This window comes from Glycine max, chromosome 2 (genome assembly GCF_000004515.6).
Source record: "Glycine max cultivar Williams 82 chromosome 2, Glycine_max_v4.0, whole genome shotgun sequence".
NCBI classification, from domain to species: Eukaryota; Viridiplantae; Streptophyta; class Magnoliopsida; order Fabales; family Fabaceae; genus Glycine; species Glycine max.
Genome location: NC_016089.4, coordinates 45,392,518 through 45,415,743, shown reverse-complemented (window position 1 = coordinate 45,415,743; position 23,226 = coordinate 45,392,518). Strand labels below are relative to the sequence as shown.

At 33.0% G+C, this 23,226-nt stretch overlaps 2 protein-coding genes across 5 annotated transcripts; one reads left to right on the top strand and one right to left on the bottom strand.

Moving 5' to 3' along the window:
• Positions 1–182: 182 nt before the first annotated feature.
• On the bottom strand, positions 183–8,813 carry LOC100806426 (protein INVOLVED IN DE NOVO 2). 4 transcript variants are annotated; one of them, XM_006575440.4, is made up of 12 exons: positions 8,459–8,810; positions 7,285–7,632; positions 6,769–7,116; positions 6,106–6,597; positions 5,563–5,919; positions 4,461–5,402; positions 4,127–4,308; positions 3,237–3,326; positions 2,847–3,134; positions 1,695–1,904; positions 751–996; positions 183–493 (listed from the first exon to the last, which is right to left on the bottom strand). In XM_006575440.4, the coding sequence occupies exons 2-11, from the start codon at positions 7,598–7,600 to the stop codon at positions 760–762; spliced, it is 3,462 nt and encodes a 1,153-aa protein (XP_006575503.1). In that variant the 5' UTR covers positions 7,601–7,632; positions 8,459–8,810; the 3' UTR covers positions 183–493; positions 751–759. The 4 variants fall into 4 exon arrangements, 3 of the variants coding, with proteins under 3 accessions (XP_006575503.1, XP_006575504.1, XP_006575506.1); XM_006575441.4 differs by having other exon boundaries at positions 8,513–8,810; XR_001385688.2 differs by lacking the exon at positions 183–493 and adding an exon at positions 1,300–1,423 and having other exon boundaries at positions 856–996; positions 8,459–8,813.
• Positions 8,814–12,751: 3,938 nt separating this feature from the next.
• Positions 12,752–22,019, top strand: LOC100802718 (AP3-complex subunit beta-A). The gene is made up of 11 exons (XM_003519300.5): positions 12,752–13,044; positions 13,316–13,392; positions 13,574–13,823; positions 14,066–14,683; positions 16,012–16,185; positions 17,066–17,192; positions 17,267–17,376; positions 17,612–17,812; positions 18,706–19,688; positions 19,988–20,257; positions 21,419–22,019. The coding sequence occupies exons 1-11, from the start codon at positions 12,826–12,828 to the stop codon at positions 21,780–21,782; spliced, it is 3,393 nt and encodes a 1,130-aa protein (XP_003519348.2). The 5' UTR covers positions 12,752–12,825; the 3' UTR covers positions 21,783–22,019.
• Positions 22,020–23,226: the final 1,207 nt, after the last annotated feature.

The window sequence follows — 23,226 nt, the reverse complement described above, 5'->3', positions numbered from 1 at the left end:
ACAAGGAGGGAGAGCTTCAGGAGTTACAGGGAGAAGTAAATACCAGTAGTACTGGTAACTGGTCACTCAGTCACTCACGTATTTCAACCCACAATATGTCAATATCCATAAAACTATGTAACAAGTTATTAGAAATGCTGTTTAAAAAAGTTGAGATGACTCAGATTCTGTTATGTTGCTGATTTAGGAAATATAATTTTTATTTATCTTAGTAGCCTATTTTTATCATATCTCAACACTTTACATTGAATGTTTCACACATTTAGGGATCTGAATTGTAAGTTTAGGTCAAAGATGGAACTTGACCTAAACAGTAAGCATAATTGTTATGAACACAGATTGGTAATAAAAGAACCTCCATAGAATTATGGAGTGGAAAGAGAAAATTAGTTTAAATACAACCTGTATTCCTTAAATATTCAGCCCTTAGATGTGACGGCTTGGCTTCAAAGCCCATTTAGCCCTTCTGCGAAAGCAACATGTTTATTTATTCCTGTAACCAAATCAAACCCTTCAGTATTATATTTCGCAGTTACATTGAAACAGTGATCAAATAGGTAGGAGGAAAAAACCAAATTTTATGAATATTATAAATTTTCTAGCAATATTCTAAGAAAAGATGCAGCCGGCGCCCAAGGTACTATGTTGAATTCTTTAGCAATTACTAAATTGCATGAGTAAAATCCTGTTCTTTCTGAATGTATAGTTCAAAAGAAAATTGTAGTGCCTTATTTTAATTTACACACATACCGGCGGCCTTCACATTGTCCCCCTTTTTTGTTTAGTTAGTTTCCATTGCATCAATAACAATTTTACTCCTTCTTGCAAGGTAGCTCTTTTTCCCTCTTCGTAATTCCATAATTCAGAGGTTATATACCGCCCACTTGGATTATATGTATTTATCTCTGTCAAAGCTGTCACCACAGCTTTGTAGACTCCTTCACCCATCTCATTTTTCAGTCCCTTCAACTTTTCATCTTCATCATCTATGATTTCCTGATATGAAAAAACCAAGAAGCCAGATAAGTTAGAAAAACACATATTAGAGAAATAATGCAATAAATTGTAGATTAAAATGAATATGAAAACCATCGTATAGATCAAATAGATATATATTGAAAAATTATTGTCCCAAACTAGTGGAATGAGCTAAGCAAGCTGGTCATGCACAGACGACTAGAAGTTGGAGATGCGCTGTTCCAACCACATTTAATAGATATCCTAATCTACTTTCTTAAATATAGGCACCATTTATCTTAGTTCTAAAATTAATATCTGATGACATTATTAACGACATACATGCTGATCAGAATATTTAATATAGCAATGACATTCAGCATTAACTTTTCTTCCCGTTCGTGGCCATCAAAAGTTCATCTAGGGACGAGGGCAGGTAAATCAATCAGTCAAAAACAATCTACTTCTGCAAAACATGAAAATGAAATCATAAAAATAAAATGCTCTTCAGACAACACAAATTGAGAGAAATACATGTTCCAGGGGCCAAATAGGTATCCAAGGTTTATAGATTAAGCTTCTCAAGTTCCATGTTTCTAGCTAAATAGCCTTCAAGGACATTCATTATCTTCAGACAACAGTACAACAACATACAGACAAATGCAGTGCTTACAACAGAAAAGGCCAGATTTGATTAAGACTTGATAATGATATCTATAAGCTTAAGTAAGGCACACCTGATGTTTCCCTTCAATTATGGTAATTTTAAATGGATGCCAGTCTGGGTCCCTTATATACTCTTCCCACAACGAACACAGTTCTGAAGCTCTATCTTCTGCATCCTCATTATTATATTTTATCTTCATAGCTTCAAGGAATGGTCTAATATCAAGCTCCCCCATTCTCTTCACACCAACATTAGCACGACAAGATATCTCTTTAATGCCCTGCAATAGATAAAATTTCAAGAAAGTAAAAAAATTAAAAACATGAGAGTAACAAATGAGTATTGAATACCCCACACTATAATAGTTTAAACATTGTTATCTGGTTTGCAATACTCTTCAAAACAGGTACATGTACGTGATTTGCAGTATGTTACTACATCAAATGTATGGTATGTGGGGAGGGGAGTAATGGTATACATAGTTCATATGCTATTTAGGTTTGTAATAGTTTTGAAATATTAATTTGATATGCTCTTAACATAATTTTTACAAAAACATCTAGAAGAATTACATTTGCGCGCGCATATTTGAAATTTAAGAAATATGAGCAACTGCAAGTAGTGTACTAATTAAATTTTAAATAAAATTTGTCACTTTTTCTCTTATATGTTCTTAATTAATTATTTTTAGTTTTTTCAATTTAAAGATTCATTTTCCAACTATTTTACACAAATGTCAATTTTCCCCCTTCCCAATGTGTTTTGGACTTCAAATGTCCTTTTCTTTTCATAAGACCCAATGCTTTCTTTCCTCCAATAGTTCTTTTCTTCTTTGTGAATTCAAGAAAGTAAGGAGAACCCCACTGCTTTCCCTTCCCTGTTCCAGTGTACGGTTGAGCCTTATGCCCCATATTGGAAATAATGGCATTTAATGCACCTAGGAAATAGTATGTTCATGCATCCCATGTTTAAATGCATAACACCAACCGTGTACATCCGAGCATCTGGCAATGTGCGATATGCAGGGCAGTTTTATTAATAAATTAATATCATGCTTCTTATTATATAACAATTTAAAAAGACAAAAAAATCATCATTTAAAACATGACTGGAGCCATATTCTACATACAGCCAAGAATTCAAATATGAGAAAATTCAGAAGATGCTCTTACAAAATTGACACAAAAGGAATAAAAGATAGAATTGGTTAAAAAACACTTACATTAATCAATTCTTTTCGAGCTTCCTGTAGCTCATCATTGCTCTGACGCTCTTTAATAATCAGTGTTTGGTTCAGGGAATCCAAGTCTCGTAGTGACTGTTCCTTTTCTCTTAAATCCTTATGTAAAGCATCCACCTTATTCAAAACTTCTGAGTCCCCATCATCTTCTATGTGCGCCATGACATTTAATTTTCCTTTCAGTTGTTGAATCTCCAATTCTAGTTTTTGTTTCACTTCCAGTTGTCTTTCAAGCAGGATTATTTTAGCATGAAATTGTTCTTTTTGCCGCTGGATAAATAGATTGTCAAATAGCATTAACAACCAGCTATCCTGATGTGGACAATGACACTTTCAGTCATCAAAAATGCACAAAAAACAGGTTACACAAACCTTTTGATCTGCAGCCAGTTTCAAAACATTTTCACCAGCTTTCTGTTGCTCCAGAACAGCCATGTCAAGAGAGCTATTTTTCAATGCATTCTAAAAAGAAAATAGACATCAGCATTGCTAAACATAACATTCTACAAAAAAAATATTGGACAGATCATCATTGTTAATGTTAAATGATTACAAAGTCACAAAAAAAAAAAACATAAGGCCAATTTTTTTGTTTTAGATTCCACATCCTTACTGGGAGGGAAAAAATAGTGTAAAAATAGAAAGAAAAAAATCCCAGTGAATTTCTTGGACATACAATTCTAAACTGTTGGCTTTTATTTTTGCCCTCCTTTCCCTAAATTTCATCTCATAACATCACTCCTTAGCATATGAAAACTAAATGGAGTTCTATTACTATTATTATTATTATTGACATCCATTTTGAAATACACTACATTTAACATCCTAAGACTAGAGTAAATCCCCACCCACAAAAAAAAGAAAAGAAAAGGGACACACTTCAGGGAAATTTACAATATTCATTGACAGAAACCATCTCATGCAGTCCATTTAAGACTGGCAAAATAAACAAAAATGGATTTTCAAAGAACAATGAAAATGTGTAGCCTTCAATTGCATACTACAATAATAGGAATCAATTGGATTATATTCTTGGACTAAGTTCTCCACAAAGTCAACTGATCATCAAACTTGATAAGTAAAAATGGAAAATTTATTAACTTTGGTGACCAACTCCTCCATTGAAATCACTAAAACATGTAAATGTTGATCATCTTAATTAATCATCCTTAAACAATATTTTTTCCTTCAATTTCCCTTTCATAGGAATTTCAATCACAGCATGATAGAAGAGATGCAACAGTAATAAGAAAACACTACACCTCCATAATCTCTTCTTCCAACTTTTTTCTTTCACTTTCGTTACGTGCCTCACGTTTTTCCAATTCAATTCTCCGCAACTCAAGCTCTCTTTTCTGAGATTCTAGTTGCAACTTAAGCCTTTCATGACCATTAAAAATATTCTGGAAGTGTTGAGTTGCACTTGACTGTATTTTCTTCATCTCTGAATATCAATAAAATAGTTCAGCATCATTTAAAAAAATGAAATGTCAGAAATGTATTGTAGAAGATCTAGCAGAACACTAACAAAAACAACAAACGATTCATGATCCAAATTAGAGAAGAAAACAACTTAGATTCAACAATAATAGATACCTTGATTGTGACCTTGAGTGAGCTTATCTATTTCCCCCATTACAATGTCCATACGACGTGAAGTCTCATAATATTTTACTTCCATTTCCTTTAATCGCTTCTTCTTGACCTGAAGAGTGTTATTCAAGTTGGACACAAGTTTATCCTGCGTCCGAGCTTCTTCTTCCATAAGTTCAGATATTGTTTTGATATCCACCATCTTCCGCAGTTGTTCCCCAATGATATTGTTCATCTTGTAGTCATCAGCTTGAGCAATCCATGCATAAATACCAGACTTATGCTGTGTATTAGCAAACCAGTCTTTTTTCCCATGATGATCTAATTCATATGCTCTTTCAAATGCTAAAGCATTATCTAACCCTGTCCAATTTTTATTGAATTCCACAACTGCAGTTCCAGAGTGGACACAGAAATTTGAAAGAATGCGGACTCTTCTTGGATTAAATCCCCTACTTCGGTATTCATCCCTCAGCTTGGAACCACTTTCCCCAACACAACGTCCGTCCTCTGTCAGTCTAGTAGGAATATTAACCACAACCCCAGTCCATGGCCACACAAACTGCTTCTCAAAATTGAAAGGAGGACTGCCTTCATCTGCAGTTTTTGGTGGACCATCCACAATCATAAGATCTTTTTCCAAATATTTTATTAAAGCAAGATGATTAGCCTTTTCAATGGCACTTCTCTTTTCTGAGCTACTCTGACCCACCCCGGAAGCATGTTCAAGGATTTCCCTGTACAGATAATCACGTTTTCTCTTCTTATTGGGGCAGTATGGACAAGAGAAAGTCATTTCTGAGGTTTTCACGTTGTGGCTTCCCTTTTTGAGTGCTTCATAGGATTTATGTACATACCACCCACTTATTTGAGATTCCCTTATATTATTGTCTTTATGAGAGTATTGACCCATTAAAGTTTCTCCTGGGCTTATTGTTTTGGTGCCTGAAAGTTAAAAATTAGTGTTAGCAACAAATGTTGTCATGTTGCTTTATAGATTAGTTCTACAAAGTATTGTTGTGAATTGGCCAATTTCTGCATATTCAGTAACAAGGAAAAAGAAACAGAAACATTGTTATAATTGTTTCATTAACAGGGGGATCACCTTGATCCATAGGTTTTGATGGACATGGAGCACCCACATTCATAAGATCCCTTTTCAAATATTTTACTAAAGCCAGATGATTGGCCTTTTCGATGAAACTTCTTTTTTGAGACTTACTCTGACCCACCCCCGAAGCATGTTCAAGGATTTCCCTGTACGCATAATCCCGGTTTATCTTTTTATTAGGGCAGTATGGGCACCTGAAAGTCTCATCTGAGGTTTTCACATTGTGTATCCCCCTTTTGAGTTCTTCATAAAAATTTTCTGCATACCACACAATTTGAGATGAACTTATATTACTATCTTTGTTAGAGCAGCAACCAATTACAGTTTCTCCTGGGCTTACTGTTATGGTTCCTGAAAGACAAAAAATCAGTGTTAGTACTGACTGCCATTATGTTACTTTGCAGATTTTTAATTTTGATTAAAAAAAACAATTTACTTCACAGAATACTTCCATTATACATCATAGTGAATAGAATTAACCAATCTCAGCATAACCAATAACTAGAAAAACTTCTTCATTAACAACAGGGGGATCACCTTCATTTACAGGTTTTGATGATGGACCACTCACATTTGTAAGATCCTTTTTCAAGTATTTCACTGAAGGCAGATGAGTAGCGTCTTCTCTGACACTTCTCTCTTGTGAACTGCTCTGATCCCCCCTGTTAACTGGGGGGTTACATTCATTCACAGATTTTGATGGATCATTCATATACTTGAGATCATTTTTCAAATATTTCATTAAAGCCAGATGAGTGGTCTTCTCTCTGACATGTCTCTTTTGTGAACTACTCTGACCCACCCCAGAAGCATGCTCAAGAAGTTCCCTGTACACATAATCCCGTTTTCTTTTTCTAGGGCAGTATGGACAAGAGAGAGTCTGATCTGAGGTTTGCACAATGTGATTTCCCTTTTTGAGTTCTTTGTAAAATTTATCTACATACCACCAATTTATTGGAGATGCACTCATACCAGTCTCCTTGTTAGAGCATTGAGCCTCTACAGTTTGTCCTAGGCTTAATTTGGTACCTGAGAGATAAAAAATTAGTGTTAGTACTGACTACTCTCATGTTGCTTTACAGACATCTTCATTGTTCCATTAAAATATCTTTATAAATTGGCAAGTTTCTTCATATTCAGTAACTTGGGAATAAAAAAAATCGTGAACTGATATGGCCACTTCATTAACTGCAGGATCACCTTTATCTACAGGTTCTGGCGGGCCATCCATAATAATAAGATCATTTTCCAAATATTTCACTAAAGCGAGATGATTGGCCCTCTCTCTGGCACTTCTCTTTTCAGAACTACTCCGACCCACCATATAAGCATGTTCTAGGAGTTCCCTGTACAAATAATCCTGTTTTCTCCTAGGGCAGTATGGACAGATGAAAGTCACATCTGAGGTTTTCACATTGTGGCTTCTGTTTTTGAGTTCTTCGTAAGATGTATCCACATACCACCAACTTATTTGAGATGCACTTATATCAGTGTCCTTGTTTGAACAGTGAGGCATTATGGTTTCTCCTGGGCTTAATAATTTGGCACCTGAAAGACAAAAAATAGTGTTAGTGCTGACTGTTGTCATGTTACTTTATCAGATATCTGCACTATTCCATCAACTATCCTTGTGAATTGTGGTAAGTTTCAGCATAAGAAACAAGGGAAAAATTTTAAACAGAAAATTTGTTATAGTAACTTCATTAACAGGAAGACCTTTATCTACAGGTTTTGATGGGACATCCATATGTACAAGATCCTTTTCCAAATATTTCACTAAAGCCAGATGATTAGCCTTCTCTTTTGCAGTTCTCTTTTCTGAACTACTCCGACCCACCCCAGAAGCATGATTAAGGAGTTCCCTGTACTTATAATCCTGTTTTCTCTCAGGACAGTACGGACAAATGAAAGTTTCATCTGAGCGCATCACTTTGTAACTTCCCTTTTTTAGTTCTTGATAAGATATATCTACATACCACCAACTTAATTGAGATGCACTTGGGTCATTATCCTTGTTAGAACAGTGAGCCATTAAGGTTTCTCCCAGGCTTAATATTATGGCACCTGAAAGATACAAATTAATTTTAGACTGTTAGTACTAGCAGTTGTGTTGGGTTTACTGATCAATTCCAAAAAATATCATTGTGAAGTAGCAAGCAAGGTTTTAAAAAGGGTCTGCAATCACGATTTCAGTTTCAACGTCAAGGTTTTTGGGTGTCTGCAACCACAATGCGACTGCATCACAACCATAACTGTGGCAGCATCCAACCTCAATATCCCCGTAATATCAAGAAATCCACAAAACCGCAATTTAAAACCTTGGTAACAAGTACAATTTTAGAAATTAGAATTCGCCTTGATCTATGGAATCGTATTATTTAGAAGAAAGAAATAATGCATGAACACATGCATCTTAGAACCAAAGTGAAGAAAAAGGTACGCAACTTCTAATCAAAACGAGAAAATCATAATAAAGTGAAATGTTCAACAACGATCAAGCATGTAAGCAAAGAGACATCTCCTTTTTTGTCTTTTCTAATTTTTATAAAGCCCTGGCGTAATCAACAAAAAACTTGTGTCACATTGTCCGGAAATGGGAATTGTCACCAAACATCAACCAATGCAAGCATCGAGAGAAATTTACGAAAGGGAAAAAAAAATCAAATTAACATATTTTCAAAAACTAAATAAAAGAAAGCAACGTCGACTCTTAACAACACGGCCAAACTCCTAAAAGCATAAAAACGAAAATGATAATGAAATTCACTGCACAAATATGAAGTTCCAGTGAAAACAACATGCAGATTGCAGAACAATATAAATAAAAAGTATTCAACTGCAAGCGATCAATTCTAAATTCTCAAAGTAAAATGCAGGATTAAAAAAATACCGATTGGGGAAACATGAGAGGAATAGAGCTAAGAGGATTGTTGTTGTTGTTCACCTTCAGCGAATTGGCACGATAAAGGTCAGCAAGAGCGAAATTGAAGAGGAAAAGTGATCGGATTCGAGGGAGTGGAACACGATAAAGAAAACTCTGCTACTCAGAAGCTAGGGTTTCGCGCTGGGAAGTGTAGAGTGCGTGCTATGAGCAATTGCCATTGCCATTGAGGTTTCGCGTTTCCCAGACAGACGGTGCCAGTAGCCCAGAAAGGCGTTAACTTGGAGGAGCACTAGTGAAATGGAGAATGAGTTTTTCTTTTCTTTTTTTTCCTGAATTGGAACATGAGTACATACATGCATCCGTGCATGTATTCTATTTTTTTATCAATACGGTACATGTATTATATAAATATTTATATAGAGGACATACATTTTTAATATTTATTTAATTTATTTTTTTCTAAATAAATTAGAATTCAAAATTTAAGGTAATGCATTTAATTTTTTAATAGATATTCATTATTTAACACTATTAAAAGATAAAATTAATTAAATTCATTTAAATATGTTTAACTTTTAACTTACTTTTTTTATTTGAAGTGGAACAGATCAACTCACTTTTGATGGATAGGATAAATTGACATGTTTTATCACACTTATATGTTATGAAATCATACTCAAAGTTTTTATCAATTTTTATTTTTTCAGTGTATAAAAGTTTGAAACTCATGGTCTAATTGAAAGTTAGTGGTAAAATTCATCTAGGATGTCCACATTGATGACCTTGTTTCACTCCCCACCTCAAATGCATCCATGCCTCATAGTTTTCGTGTAGCTTTAAATTGATGTTTTATAGTTACTCTTCATTATTATTATTTATTTTCTTAAAATTTAATGGTTGTAACAAGTATTTAGTTTTAACCATTAGATTTAAAGAAAATCAATGATTAGGATAAAAGACAACTATAAAAAATTACTCTTGAAATAAGTTGATTTATTTTCATGTAAAAAAATAAGTTTAAGAAAAATAAGTTTTTTTATATATATAAAAATAGGTTGGCGAGTTAGTCTCTTTCAACCCTCTCTCAACCCATTTTTTTGATGACTTAAAACACGAGGGTGGATGAAAGTGGGTTGATGGATTAAAAACCTCAAACCATCTCGTCAAAAATAAAATTGTCACCTCAATAATGTTGACATTGAATATTGAATGGTATGATGAAACTGTTCTTCTAGCATTAGTGTCAATTATGATTATTTTTTATGTTACGACTTGACATATGAAAGGGTGAGTTTGTCACAAGTAAATCAATTTTAGATGAACTTATGTGGGAAAAGTTTGATTTATAAATAATTAGTTCAATCTTAAATACAAATGTTTGCATATGTTATAGAGAAATATGAATATTGTTGACATACTAAGCTATGTGAAGTTCTAAATTGTTTCATTGTTAGCTATTGACATAATTAGTTTTGGAAATGAATGAGTCGATATATTTATATGTAAAACGTTAACATGTAAACTCTAATTCAATCAAATAAACATGGAGTAAAATCATGACAATCAAGATATATATAAAGAATAACTTGTAATTTTCTTGATCAAAATGAGATAATGACACTAATAAAGAAAATAATATCAGAATCTTATTTCAAAAAAAGAGGGCAAAAATGAAGAGTAATAATTTTATTCATTTAAATGACAATGATAATGTCATAAAGGAAGAAAAACAATCACATTTAATATCCCAATGAAAGTGAACTCAATCAAATATTATGTTAACATGAAGTCTTTAAAAAGAAAGAAAATATCTCATAAAAGCAAATAAGGGAAAAAATGCTTATGAAAAAAAAATTTGTGTCGTAAATCACATAATTGGCTAAAGTCCATTGTCCCTATTATTTGTCCATGCCTCAGGAAACATTAATAAAGACTTTCATACTCACTAACTAGGTCTTCATGTCATGTGTTTTATAATCAACTAGACCAGCGCACGTGCAATTACACGGTATAAAAAGTACAGTGCCCATCTTTTTTATTATTATAATAATTTCAGTAAAAAAATGTAAAAAGAAAAAAATTGTAGAAACTGTAATATGTTGAGAGCTGTACCTGTAAATGAAAAAGAAGGCTGAACAGTTTTTATAAATATATTGACTACCATTGACATTAACGTTTCACATCTCTGATACATAGTCGTTTGAGGAAAGGTTAACTCAAAGCACTTTCAAATGAAACATGAGTCATGTTGTCGTTAGAACCCACATACTCCCTCCTAACTAATTAAAAATGGGAAAAGATTTATACTAACAATGCATAACTAGCCATTAAATTAAAATAAAGTTGTCTTCATTTTGTTAAATTTTTAACTTTTAAATACTTGTATGGTTTAAATACATTCTTAACCCTTACAATTTAATATCTTTTTTTCGTCATTGTAAAATTATTATTTTTGTTTTTAGTTTTTCTAAATTGTTTTTGTTTTATTTTTTACTTTTTAAAACATTTTAAATAACGTTTTGAACAAATGTTTTAAATAATGTTTTGAACAGTCAAAAAAATTATTTAAAGCGCTGTAAGGATGAAAAATAAAATAAATATTTTGTAAAAATTAAAACTAAAAACAAACAATTTTATATAAGAATGAAAAGCAAAAAAAATATATTAAATTATAAAAATAATATTTAAATCTACTTTTATTTTAAAAGAACAATTCCTAAAAACAAAAAGTTAAGTATTTTTTCTACGTAAAAAAAGTGATAACTAATGGAGATACTCTCAATATTATCAAATAGGATGTTGATGACATGTTAAAGTTACCCATGGAAGTCCACCATTAAAAAGTGGTAAATCATGGAAATACTCCCAAAAAATACCCAGTAACAAAGATAAATTTGTTCACCCAAAAGGAAGAATCGGGAGGATTCGTTTGTTTTGAAGGAGACAAATAAGAGTATTCATGGGCCAGATTTAAAGGAAAATAAAATTTAAACCGATTGATTTTAATTGACTTGATTTGATTTAAATTTTAGATTTTGTTTTGCCTAATCTAAAGCAAACAAAACCCATGTTGAGCGGGTAGGTTCAGTTCAAATATCCAATCAAAAATAATAATTAAAAAATTTGTTTAGAAAAAAAATATAAAACAATATTTTTATCTCAAAATTAAGCAATAATCTTGTGACATACATTAAATTAATCAAATCTATCGTGAGAAGATTCAAAAATTACAGTTGTACTATCGACACTCATTGGATAGAGGCCCATAGGAGACTGAGTGAGTCAACGACCATTATGAGGAGGCAAAACAATGAGTGGTGGAGGCTTTATAAGTATGCATATATGGTGTTCTTTTAGGATTATGTGATAAAAGAAAACAAAAAGTGTCAAAATGAATCTTTGTGTGATGGACATAAAACATAAAGAAAATACATAAAATGACATAAAAATATAAGTAACTTTAACATTTAAAAATAATCAAAATTAATAATATATATTTGGTTTTGATTTGAAAATTCTTTATCCAATATTTTAACCAATTGTCATTGTTCTAATTTATCTGGTTTAGTTTAAACCCAAACTAGAAAAAAATTCAAACCAATTTAATTGATTTAATTTGGATCGTCAAATTGATTTTGATGAACACCCATAAAGAAAAATAATATATAAGAGAAATTTTGTATTTTATTATTCTATAAGATCTATCTATCTTACACTTAACTTTAATTAAAAAAATGATTTATTTTCTCTCTCCTAAACCATACACACCATCAAAGTGAAAAATATTATTGCATGAAATATGCTATTTTTTATTTTAAGCTAAAATACAATTTCAATTTTCTTATTTTTTTAAATCTATGACTTTACTATCTCATTTTTTAAAAATTTATAATTTTAGTTTTCTTATTTTTAATTGAAAGTTGAAACATTTGTTTCCCCACTTTTTTAAAATTATGATTTTAGTTCCTTTTTTAATTTTAGACTTGATTATGTATTTTTTTTAATCAATTAAATTTGTTAGTAATTAAATAATTAAAAAAATTATTATGTAAATAATAAATAGACCCATCTCAATCAATATTTATATAATATAATCAATGTTTGAAATTGACAAAAAAATAAAATTATAGATTTTTAAAAAATGAGAGATAAATATTTTAATTAAATAATAAAAGCCTAAATTCACAGTGAAATATTAAATATCTCAATAAAAATAATAAAATTAAATTCACAAATTAAAAAAAAAATAGGAAGAGAAAAATTACATTTAACCTCTATGAGTATCCAAACTATCAGCTACTACAGTTTCAGCCTTGAAAACAATAAACTAAACAGATCAGAGTTTGATTTCATTCCTTCCGAGAGACTAAGAAATGATGTTCCCGCAATTCGGAGCGACGGCGGAATCCCTGAACAAGGCGTCGACGGCGGTGTTTCGGATCGGCACCGACGCGCACCTCTACGACGATCCCGAAGACGTGAACATCGCCCCTCTCCTCGACAGCAAGTTCGATTCCGAGAAGTGTGAAGCTCTCAAGCGCCTTCTCGCTCTCATCGCTCAGGGCTTTGACGTCTCCAACTTCTTCCCTCAGGTCCCCACTCCCGATCTCATCAATGCCTCTATTTCCATTCTTCTCGAGCTCCACTTGTTTCGCCATTCATTGTTGTGAACACAATTTTTTGCATCTAGATAGATTCAGCGATGTAGAACTAGTTTACTTGATTAGGAATTCGAATTGATTTTTTGTTCACCTCCACTTGGGCTGGTTCACCTTCACTCACCTTCGTTAGGAATGCGAATTGATTTATGTTCACTTGCGTGCTATTCATGCTCTCTCTCTCTCTCTCCGTGACTTCGTACAGGTTGTTAAAAATGTTGCGTCTCAGTCCTTGGAAGTGAAGAAGCTGGTCTACTTGTACCTCCTGCATTACGCTGAAAAGTAAGTTGCAGCGTTAAGTCTATAACTCTTTCAATTTATGCTAGAATTATGCCATTTGAAGGCAATTTATGCTGTTGTTTCCTGAATTGTAGCATTCTGCGGTCTTGAATTTTGTCTATGATAAGTTGTTGTTGTTGTTGTCGTTTGCTTAATGTTTTATTTTTTTCTTTCTTTTACTTAGGCGTCCAAATGAGGCGTTATTGTCGATTAATTACTTCCAGAAGGACCTCGGGGACACAAATCCGTTGGTGAGGGCATGGGCGCTTCGTGCCATGGCTGGGATCCGCCTTCATGTAATTGCGCCTCTTGTTATTGTTGCTGTGCAAAAATGTGCGAGAGATCCTTCTGTCTATGTTAGAAAATGTGCAGCTAATGCTCTTCCCAAGCTTCATGATTTGCGGATGGAGGAACATGCTTCTGCAATTGAAGAGGTCTGGTTAATGAGTGTGCTGTTTATTGAAGTTACTGAGATTTGTCTTCAATTGGATCTAGATGTCGTAATAATAATGGAAAGAAAAAATGTGATGTTTTCTTCAGGGTTTCCTTGGGCTACATAGTACATATATTTGAATTATTGTGAAAAGATTTTATGCTGGATATTTGATTTAATCAATGTATTGTTGGAAAGCCATACAGTTTCAGTACATAAATTTTGGTCCTTCTTATGCTGCAGATTGTTGGACTACTTTTAAATGACCATTCCCCAGGAGTTGTTGGAGCTGCTGCATCTGCATTTACTTCAGTTTGCCCTGACAATTTTTCATTGATTGGAAGAAATTACAGACGGTTGTGTGAGATTCTTCCTGATGTGGAAGAGTGGGGTCAAATAATTCTAATTGGGATCCTTCTGCGGTATGTAATAGCAAGGCATGGGCTTGTTAAAGAATCCATCATGTTTTCTTTGTACAATAAAGACATCAACAATTTAGAGGAAGATGAGTCCTACATTACTTCAAAAGAAGATGCCGGCTATTCCATTGATAAGACTGTATCTGAATTAGCTACTATGGTCTTCCAGTGTTACATTGAAGGTCCAGATGAGTACTTATCACGCTCAAGTTCTACAAATAGGGTTGCTCCTAAATTAGATGTATCACAATATACATCTTGCAGTAATGATGTTGTGAAGATTCTGCTGCAGTGTACATCACCGTTGCTATGGAGTAATAACAGTGCAGTTGTTCTTGCAGCTGCTGGTGTACACTGGATAATGGCTTCTAAGGAGCACATCACTAGAATTGTTAAACCACTCTTGTTTGTCCTGCGATCATCGTCTGCCTCAAGATATGTGGTATGTAACATTTCTTGAGTCCTCTGTTAGTTTGTTCAGCTTGTTTTACTTCTGTTCTTCTACATTGTCTGTTACATTCATTTGTTTGCTATTCGATATATTATTATATTTGAAATCTTCTTTTGAGGACCTTGTGAAAATGTGTACTATATCATTATAGGTCTTGTTTTATCATCTAATCTTTAATACATTATCACTTTTTTTTATTGATGTTTTATTAGATGATGTTTCTATTTTCCCCCTTGTCGATTATGTTACTGCTCATCCTTGTGACTCATGAAACTGTTGATGAGTTTAGTGAGGAGATTAATTTTTTTAACCTCTGAAAGGGAAAAACCCCCCTCTGTATGTATGATATCATTTAAATTAGTTTTAGAAAAGGACAAAGGAAACTTTTGGGTAGACTGTCATTGAAGTGATGTGATACCCCTCTTGAGACAAGAATTATCCATTGCTTAGGTTTCTTAGAATACCTGCTACAGTCAAGAGTCTAGACTTCGCAGTTATGATGAGCCTAAACTATAAAATGATAATTTTTTTTGGGTCTATGTTCCAAATATGAGTTGAATGAATACATCATCATGAACCTGAGTTAATGCTAGTGGGATATATATTACAGTTTATAATGCAGGGTCAGGGATACCTAAAGCATCCCATGCTACTTAGTAATGATCTTAGTCTTATCCTTCGTTTATTACATTTTGATGAGTTTATGACATTTCCAGGAGTCACTTCACTTAGATGATTTGCCCAGTGTCTTCTAGCTAGGGTGACGCCACACTATTTACATAGATGGTGTGGGTATGAATTTAGAACTTTTCATGAACCCTGAAACTGTAAAATTTAGAGGGCTTTGTTAGTGACATTTCCTTCAAATGCATGATCTAATTATATTATTATTATTATAAATGAATGAATGACATTGTTGATATGTTATCAGAATTAAAGCTTTCACTTTTACTCAAGGAAATTTTATTCAGTTGTGGTGAGTGGTGACAGTTGTCAGTATGTACCTCATTGAACAAATATTTGCTCAGACATCTAAATAAGAATGCTCTATTTCCAGAATGGACATAATGTTTGATTGGTGATTCATTCATTTCAATTTTCAAAGTATAGACGTAATTAGTGATTTCTTTACTATTGTCCAATTAAAATGTTGGAATTTGTCTATTTGGTGAATAATAAAAACCTATTTTGATATAAAAAGATTATTAGGAGAGATGGGGTACATAGATATCATTGGATAAGGTAAGAAAATGTATATTCTCAATTTCTTTGATACTTGATTTCAATATTAATTATAGTTTGTTCATTGACTTATGTAGGTATTGTGCAATATCCAAGTGTTTGCTAAAGCTATCCCATCTCTCTTTGCTCCACACTACCAAGATTTTTTCATATGCTCTTCAGATTCCTATCAGATAAAGGCGTTGAAGCTGGATATACTTTCTTCTATTGCTACGGATTCATCCATTTCAGTCATTTATAAAGAGTTTCAGGTATTTCATATCGAATGTGTTTTTTCCCCAAGTTAAGTTATGGTGTGAGGTGACTGTTTTCTAGAAAGAACTATATGTCTAGTTTTACTTGGTTTCTGCTCATATACTAGTTACTTTCCAAGACTTTGAACTACTTTAATTCTTTCTTGAGCTATTTAGGGTGTGTTTGGATAAAAGTTATGTTCAATGTAACGGGCTTTATCTCATTGAGACAAAATACTTGCTTCTCTGTTTGGTGCATTGGAATGTATGTTTTTCCGTTTGACAAGCTTTTAATTGCAATCCAAACACACACTTATTAGTTGCATTTATCTTTCCATCGATGTTTTGTTTACTTGTGCTGAAAGTTCTTCATTTATAAAGAAACACAAACACTTGTTTACGTAAGCATGACAGGAAAGGCCTTATTGTGCAGTGTTGAATTGAATGCTTGTGTTTTGGGAGAATGTCAGATATATTGTATGATAAATGGTTCTTATATCATGTATGAATATATAAAAAGGTCTTTTAGTGAAATTTGAGTTTCATGCATATTTTAGAATTTTCAAGATATTAGAGCTTTACAGACACTACCACTGTAATAAAATATATACTTGCCAAAGGCCTGGTTGCCTAGTGGCACCTTGCCTAGTCACCAGGGTTTTTTGGTGTCCATGGTGGGGGCTTCAATCCCCCAACACCCCAATAAGTGTCTCTTCCTACCTTACCAAAGAAAAAAATATTCAAGGATCTGTATATGCTTATGCAGACATCCACTGTCACCTGCTCATAGGTTTCATTATTATTTTTTTTTGTGGTTTTTTGCATTTATCTCTTTTCCATGACATTTAAATCGTGGAGTTTGGTGCGTAAATTGACACTCTTCTTAGTGCGTTGCTAGGATTATATCGGAGATCCAGATAGGAGATTTGCTGCTGACACAGTTGCTGCCATTGGTCTATGTGCTCAGCGACTTCCAAAAATGGCAACTTTATGCTTGGAAGGATTGTTGACTCTGGTTAGACAAGGTGTGAAATCTGGTTGTTAAGTCTATTTATTAAAGAAATATATCACATTTCTTGTTTAATATCCATATTTGTAGATTTTTTTTGTGGTGAAATTAGATCCTTGGATGGAGAAGAGGGTGTGCTAATTCAGGCAATTATATTCATCAAATCAATTATAAAATTAGAACCATCCAGTTATGAGAAGGTATTCTTATAAAATCATCTCCCATGGTACTGTTATTCCTTTTTTTTTTTGTATTGAATTTAAACTTGTTTCAAGATACAATATGGAGTATGTGGAACAAACTGAACCTGAGATTGGACAGCATACTAGTATCTTGTGTGTGATATTTCAATTCTCGAGTTAGTAGTACTTGCAATCTTTTGGTACGTTGCTTTTGCTGTTATGACTGAAACCTCTACACTTTCTATTTTAAAAGGTTATAATTCAGTTAGTCCGTAGCTTGGATAAAATCAAGGTTCCAGCTGCCCGTGCAATGATTATTTGGATACTGGGGAAATATTGTTCTTTGGGTGACATAATTCCAAGGATGTTGAGTACAGTACTTAAGTATCTTGCCCTGTGTTTTACTTCAGAAGCATTAGAAGCTAAGCTTCAGATTCTTAATACAACTGCAAAGGTATGCAATCAAGTAAACTTTATACTATTGTATGAAAAAAGATGATTTTTTATATGTTGTTGTTTATTGATTGATTAATATGATAATTGGACGAATGTTTTCCATTACTAGCCTTCTCCTTCCTGTTCTTCTATTGAACTTTCCAGACCCATTTGGTGGGTGTTTGCATGTGGTCATTTTGGTGTCATTGGTTTGTTCAAGGGAAAATATAAACAAAATATATCTGACTCCTGCATGAGGGTAATTTTATGGGCCTTAGTGTAGGATCTAGTCGCAGGTCTGGATGTGGAAGGATCCTTCTTGTTACCTATTGTAAACAGAGAGAAACAAACTTGTCCCTGACAAATCCACTTCTGAGGCTGACTGAAATAAGAGAATAAATCTGATTGCTTCTTACTGAATAATGACAGCCTTTTACAGACAACTAATACAAAGGAAAGAAATCTTGCATGACAGGATTTCGACTAACCGACGAAAGAAATCTGAAATTATAGGATCCTAGTCAATTAAGGATTCCTCTGAAGATAAATCTAACGTATAAAGGAAGAAAATGAAACAAATAGAATTAGAAGGAAATGAAAACAACAAAGGAAACAAAATGCTCTTCTGCTTACACTTGTTTGCAGAGTTTTCTCTTCCCATAACAGATATATATGGTTTGTTTCTTTCCCAATTTTTAAGTTAGAAGATTTAATTGCTTTTTTTATGTACTGTTAAATGTGCATGGGACCATATAATGATTGATGTTAGAACTTAGGACCTTACATTATTTTTTCTTGAATATTATATGCATGCTTCTTATTGTGTTTCTTTTTTTCCTTATATAAGAAAGAATGGGGATAGAGTTCTATTGAAAGTGGTGAGTTAATGATTTAAATGGGTTTCTGTGACAGGTCTTACTGTGCATCAAGGGAGAAGATATTTTGACTGTGAGAAAAATTTGGACTTATATAATTGAATTGGCTGAGTGTGACCTTAACTATGATATTCGTGACCGTTCACGTTTCTTAAAGAAACTTCTCTCTAGTAATTTGGAGTCTCAACATGGGGAAGAAGAAAATAGTGAATCACAAAAAAGAGACCAATCCCATATACTTTCTGAATGCATATTTGGTGGACAGACAAAAGCCGTGACAGTTCCATCTGAACCCATTGATTACCGGTTTTATCTTCCCGGGTCTCTTTCACAGTTAGTATTCCATGCAGCTCCAGGCTATGAGCCTCTCCCAAAACCCTGTAGCCTGCCATACACTGATCTTGATCAGTATGATGGAGCTTCTAAGAGTGATTCAGATGAGGAGGATAATACTGGCACATCTGGTTCTTTGGATGAGGAAAGTGCTTCTGATTATAGTTCTGAACAATCTATTACTGCTTCAGGCGAAGTCACTGGCAGTGATGAATCTGTTTCTGGCAATGAAGGAGAAGATAATGCTGATCCATTGATTCAAATTTCAGACACTGTCAATGTCTGTGAAAATCAGAATGGTGGGGCTCCCTCTGGCGCAGCTGGTTTTCGGGACTTGATGTCAACAAAGTCTCTTGAGTCTTGGTTAGATGAACCAGCCAGGTCATCTAAAGGAAGTGAGATAGAGCAAAGCCGAGTTCGTAGATCTTCAGCAAGAATAACCATTGGAAATATTGGAGGCCGGGTTAAACCTAAATGCTACTCTCTCTTAGATCCTGTAAATGGAAATGGGTTAAAGGTGAATTATTCATTTTCATCTGAGACTTCAAGCATATCCTCGCACCTTGTATGTTTGGAAGTATTATTTGAAAATTGTTCTCTGGAGCCCATGTTCGATATAGTCTTAATAGAAGAAGATTATAGCAAAAGCTCTGATTCTACTGATCAAACATCATCACCAACTGAAAAGTAAGTTTTAAACTTTTCAGATTTTGGATGGTGGTTGTTTTCATTTTTCTTGTTTTATGATTTGGAATTTAAATAGTTATTTGTGTTATTGATATGTTCTAATAACTTAAAATGTTTTCTTATCTGGGTTTCATAAATTAGTACCTATCAGGCTATCACTTTAAGGTGAAAATTTGAGTTTAGATTGCCTGTACATTGTGTGAACTTTGGTATATGTACTGGTTAATTTATCCATGTGGAATCTTTACATGCTAGCTTCAAAGTACTTAATGCAGACTACTTATATGTCTCTGTGGCAGTACCTTAAAATTTCATGTTGATAAACCAGCATTGGTTTCCATGGAGGAGATCCCTTCTCTGGAGCCTGGTCAGACAGCAAACCGAACTCTGCTAGTTCGTTTCCATCACCACCTTTTGCCACTGAAACTGGCTTTATTTTGCAATGACAAGAAATTCCTTGTCAAGTTAAAGCCTGACATAGGATACTTTGTAAAACCACTTCCCCTCAGTATTGAAGATTTCAAAGATAAGGAATCACGCCTTCCAGGGATGTTTGAATATGTGAGAAGGTATGACTGTCTTTTGTTGTTATATATATTTATATATATATATATGCCTTGTAGGAAACTTATGGTTCATTGTATTATCATACTCGATAGCCCTCCTCCACACTTTATTATGTTGAAAAATTAAAATACTATGATAAAGGATTAGGCATTGGTCAAATTCTTATGAAATGCCATCCACATCCATATTCAAAATGAGAGTGTGTCAGGGAGAAAATTTTTAATTTGAACTTCAAAGAATAGGAAGCTTCTTATAAGTAAATGGGGGCCATTGAGTAAATTTAAAGTTTAAAATTTAAATTATTTTGGTCTTTTGACCATTTATTTAGTATTTTTGCATGTAAAAAATAAAGGAGGCTTAAACTTTGAACTGTATGGATATTACTTATTCAAGATCTTTGCTTTGTTTCTATATCCTTTAGGCATCCTTGGGAAAACATCTTTGAAATGTGGTTTTATGTTTTCTGAATCCATTATTGGTTATACGTCAAAAAGAAGGTTAAATCAGTATATCCCATTTGTCTATTTTTAATTATTTTTTAATTGTGTTAGAATCTAGAATAATTACGGGTCTGTTTGTTTAATGGAAATGTTTTATGTTTTCATCAATTATTATTTATTACAATTCGATTTTCAAAGATGTCTTGTTTATTTGTACAAATCTTTGAAAACAAGAAACAAAGTGAAAACAATTTGACATTTTTGTAATTATTATTGAAAATAGAAAACATTCCCACAAGGCAAATAAACTCTCATGGTTTACTTACCCATATGGCTATTCTGGTAGCCTATCTTAGCGTTTTGCCCAACTAGTTTTTCACAATCTTTGTTAAAAATGATGTTAGGATCTATAATTGTCAAACAAAGTGATCTTTGCAAGTGTTTGCTAGCTTCAGAATATTAACTATCTGGCTCAAGCAATTTTTATAAGACAACTTAATTCTGCAATCTGCATCTTGATTTGAATAGAGACAGAATCTATTTTGTACATTAATCGACACTAATTATCTGTTTATTATTATGAACTCATTTCTTATGTTCCCTACACCTTCTTGACTCTGTCTCCTCTTTATTTTTTTCCTGTTCCATCCTTGGGATAAGTTTTTTTTTTTGTTTCATCGTAGGAGATTCTAAATTTGATTTTCTTCCATAATTTGAATACAGTTGCACCTTTAACGATCACATTCTAGAGCTGAACAAGGACAGCAACTCTTTGACAGAGGACAAGTTCCTTGTGATATGTGAAACGTTAGCACTGAAGATGCTGAGCAATGCAAATCTTTCTCTGGTATCTGTGGATATGCCGGTTGCTGCCAACCTTGATGATGCATCTGGTTTGTGTTTGCGTTTCAGCAGTGAGATCTTGAGCAATTCCATGCCATGCTTAATTACAGTTACTGTTGAAGGTAAATGCTCCGATCCATTAATTGTTTCTGTAAAAGTTAACTGTGAAGAGACTGTATTTGGCTTAAATTTCTTAAATAGGGTTGTCAATTTCTTAGTTGAGCCGTCTGTTGGCCACTTATAAGATTTGATATCGGATAGAAAATTCACACATTGATTTGTGGGAAAGTATATTTGAAAAACTTTCATGCCATTCAAGCAATTGTTTTTGGATTTTATTTTATGGCTTTTGGTGAGGCATTGGAATTCAGATTTTTCTTTCTTATATATTGTTGGGAAGGAAGAAAAAACGGATGGGATGGGGGTTGAATGACTGTAATCTCTTTTTATGTTTAATCTCTAATTTTCCACGTTGACTTTACATCTTTTCATTCTTATTACGTGTTGCTACTCTTTTATCCACCTTTTCTTACACTATTATTGAATGAATTTACTCATCCAATGATATCGTGTGTTGTGAGTTTATCTTGTTTCTCCTTTCTCGTGGAAAGGAACTCCGCTGGCACCCTATACTAAATTGCACTATATAGATTTTGCGGGGCGTAAATTTTCTGATTTCTGATTGTAAGGTGAAAAAATAAAAATAAAAAACTAGTGGTTCTTGTATAACTAATTGTGTACGTAGCTTATATATACTCTATATTGTGTTGCAAATTTTAAATAGAAGATAAAAGATATTATTACTTGGGTTGGGGATCCCCTTTCTTTCACAGGCATATATCATTATCAGCAGTGAAAGGGTGGTTCTTTTTATCAGCTAGCTATATTTAATGGACTCCTCTAATCTCATTGGTGAATCGAATAGCAACTCCTTAATACTAACAATTTATTTTCACATTTCTGAACTAAGAAACTATTCATTTTAAAAAGTAAAGGGCTATGCCAGAAAACTCGTGAGCGGCTAAGGGGGCGCTTGGTTTGAGAGAATATTTTTTATTTTCTGTTTTCATTTTTTTTTTAAAAAATTCTTATTTTCAAATTTTTAAGATTTAGAAAATGTGTTTGTTTTGATTTTTTATTTTTTGTTTTCAAAAAATGAAAAATGAAAAATATGTTTGGTATAACTATTTTCAATAAAAGCTTCTAAAATATTTTTATATTAAATTTACAAATGAATTTTAAATAATAAGAATATATTTATATTATGACATAATTTATAAATAAATAAATTTATAGTAGACTACAAAAATACATATATATGCTAATTATTTATTTATTATTTTTGTACAAAAATAATTATTAAATATATGTGATTTTTGTTAGTTTTTCGGTATATCCTAAATAACATTAAATTCAATTTATTATTTATGTAAAAAATAAATAAAAAATGTTATAAAACTAGCGTCAATTGCTTCTCCATTAAACCTTCTAACCGTGCTTGAGTTTTGATTTATTTTTCCAAATGGATGAAGAAGTGGGGAGAGGTTGCGGAAAAGGAAGGAGAAGAAGACATGTTGGACTTACTGTGGAGTTTTCTCTCGGCGCCGTCAGAGGTGGAGGTGTTTGGCGTCGCCATGGAGAGTGCGGCGGCAAAGAGTTTACTATTATCAAAACCACTATTTTTTTTG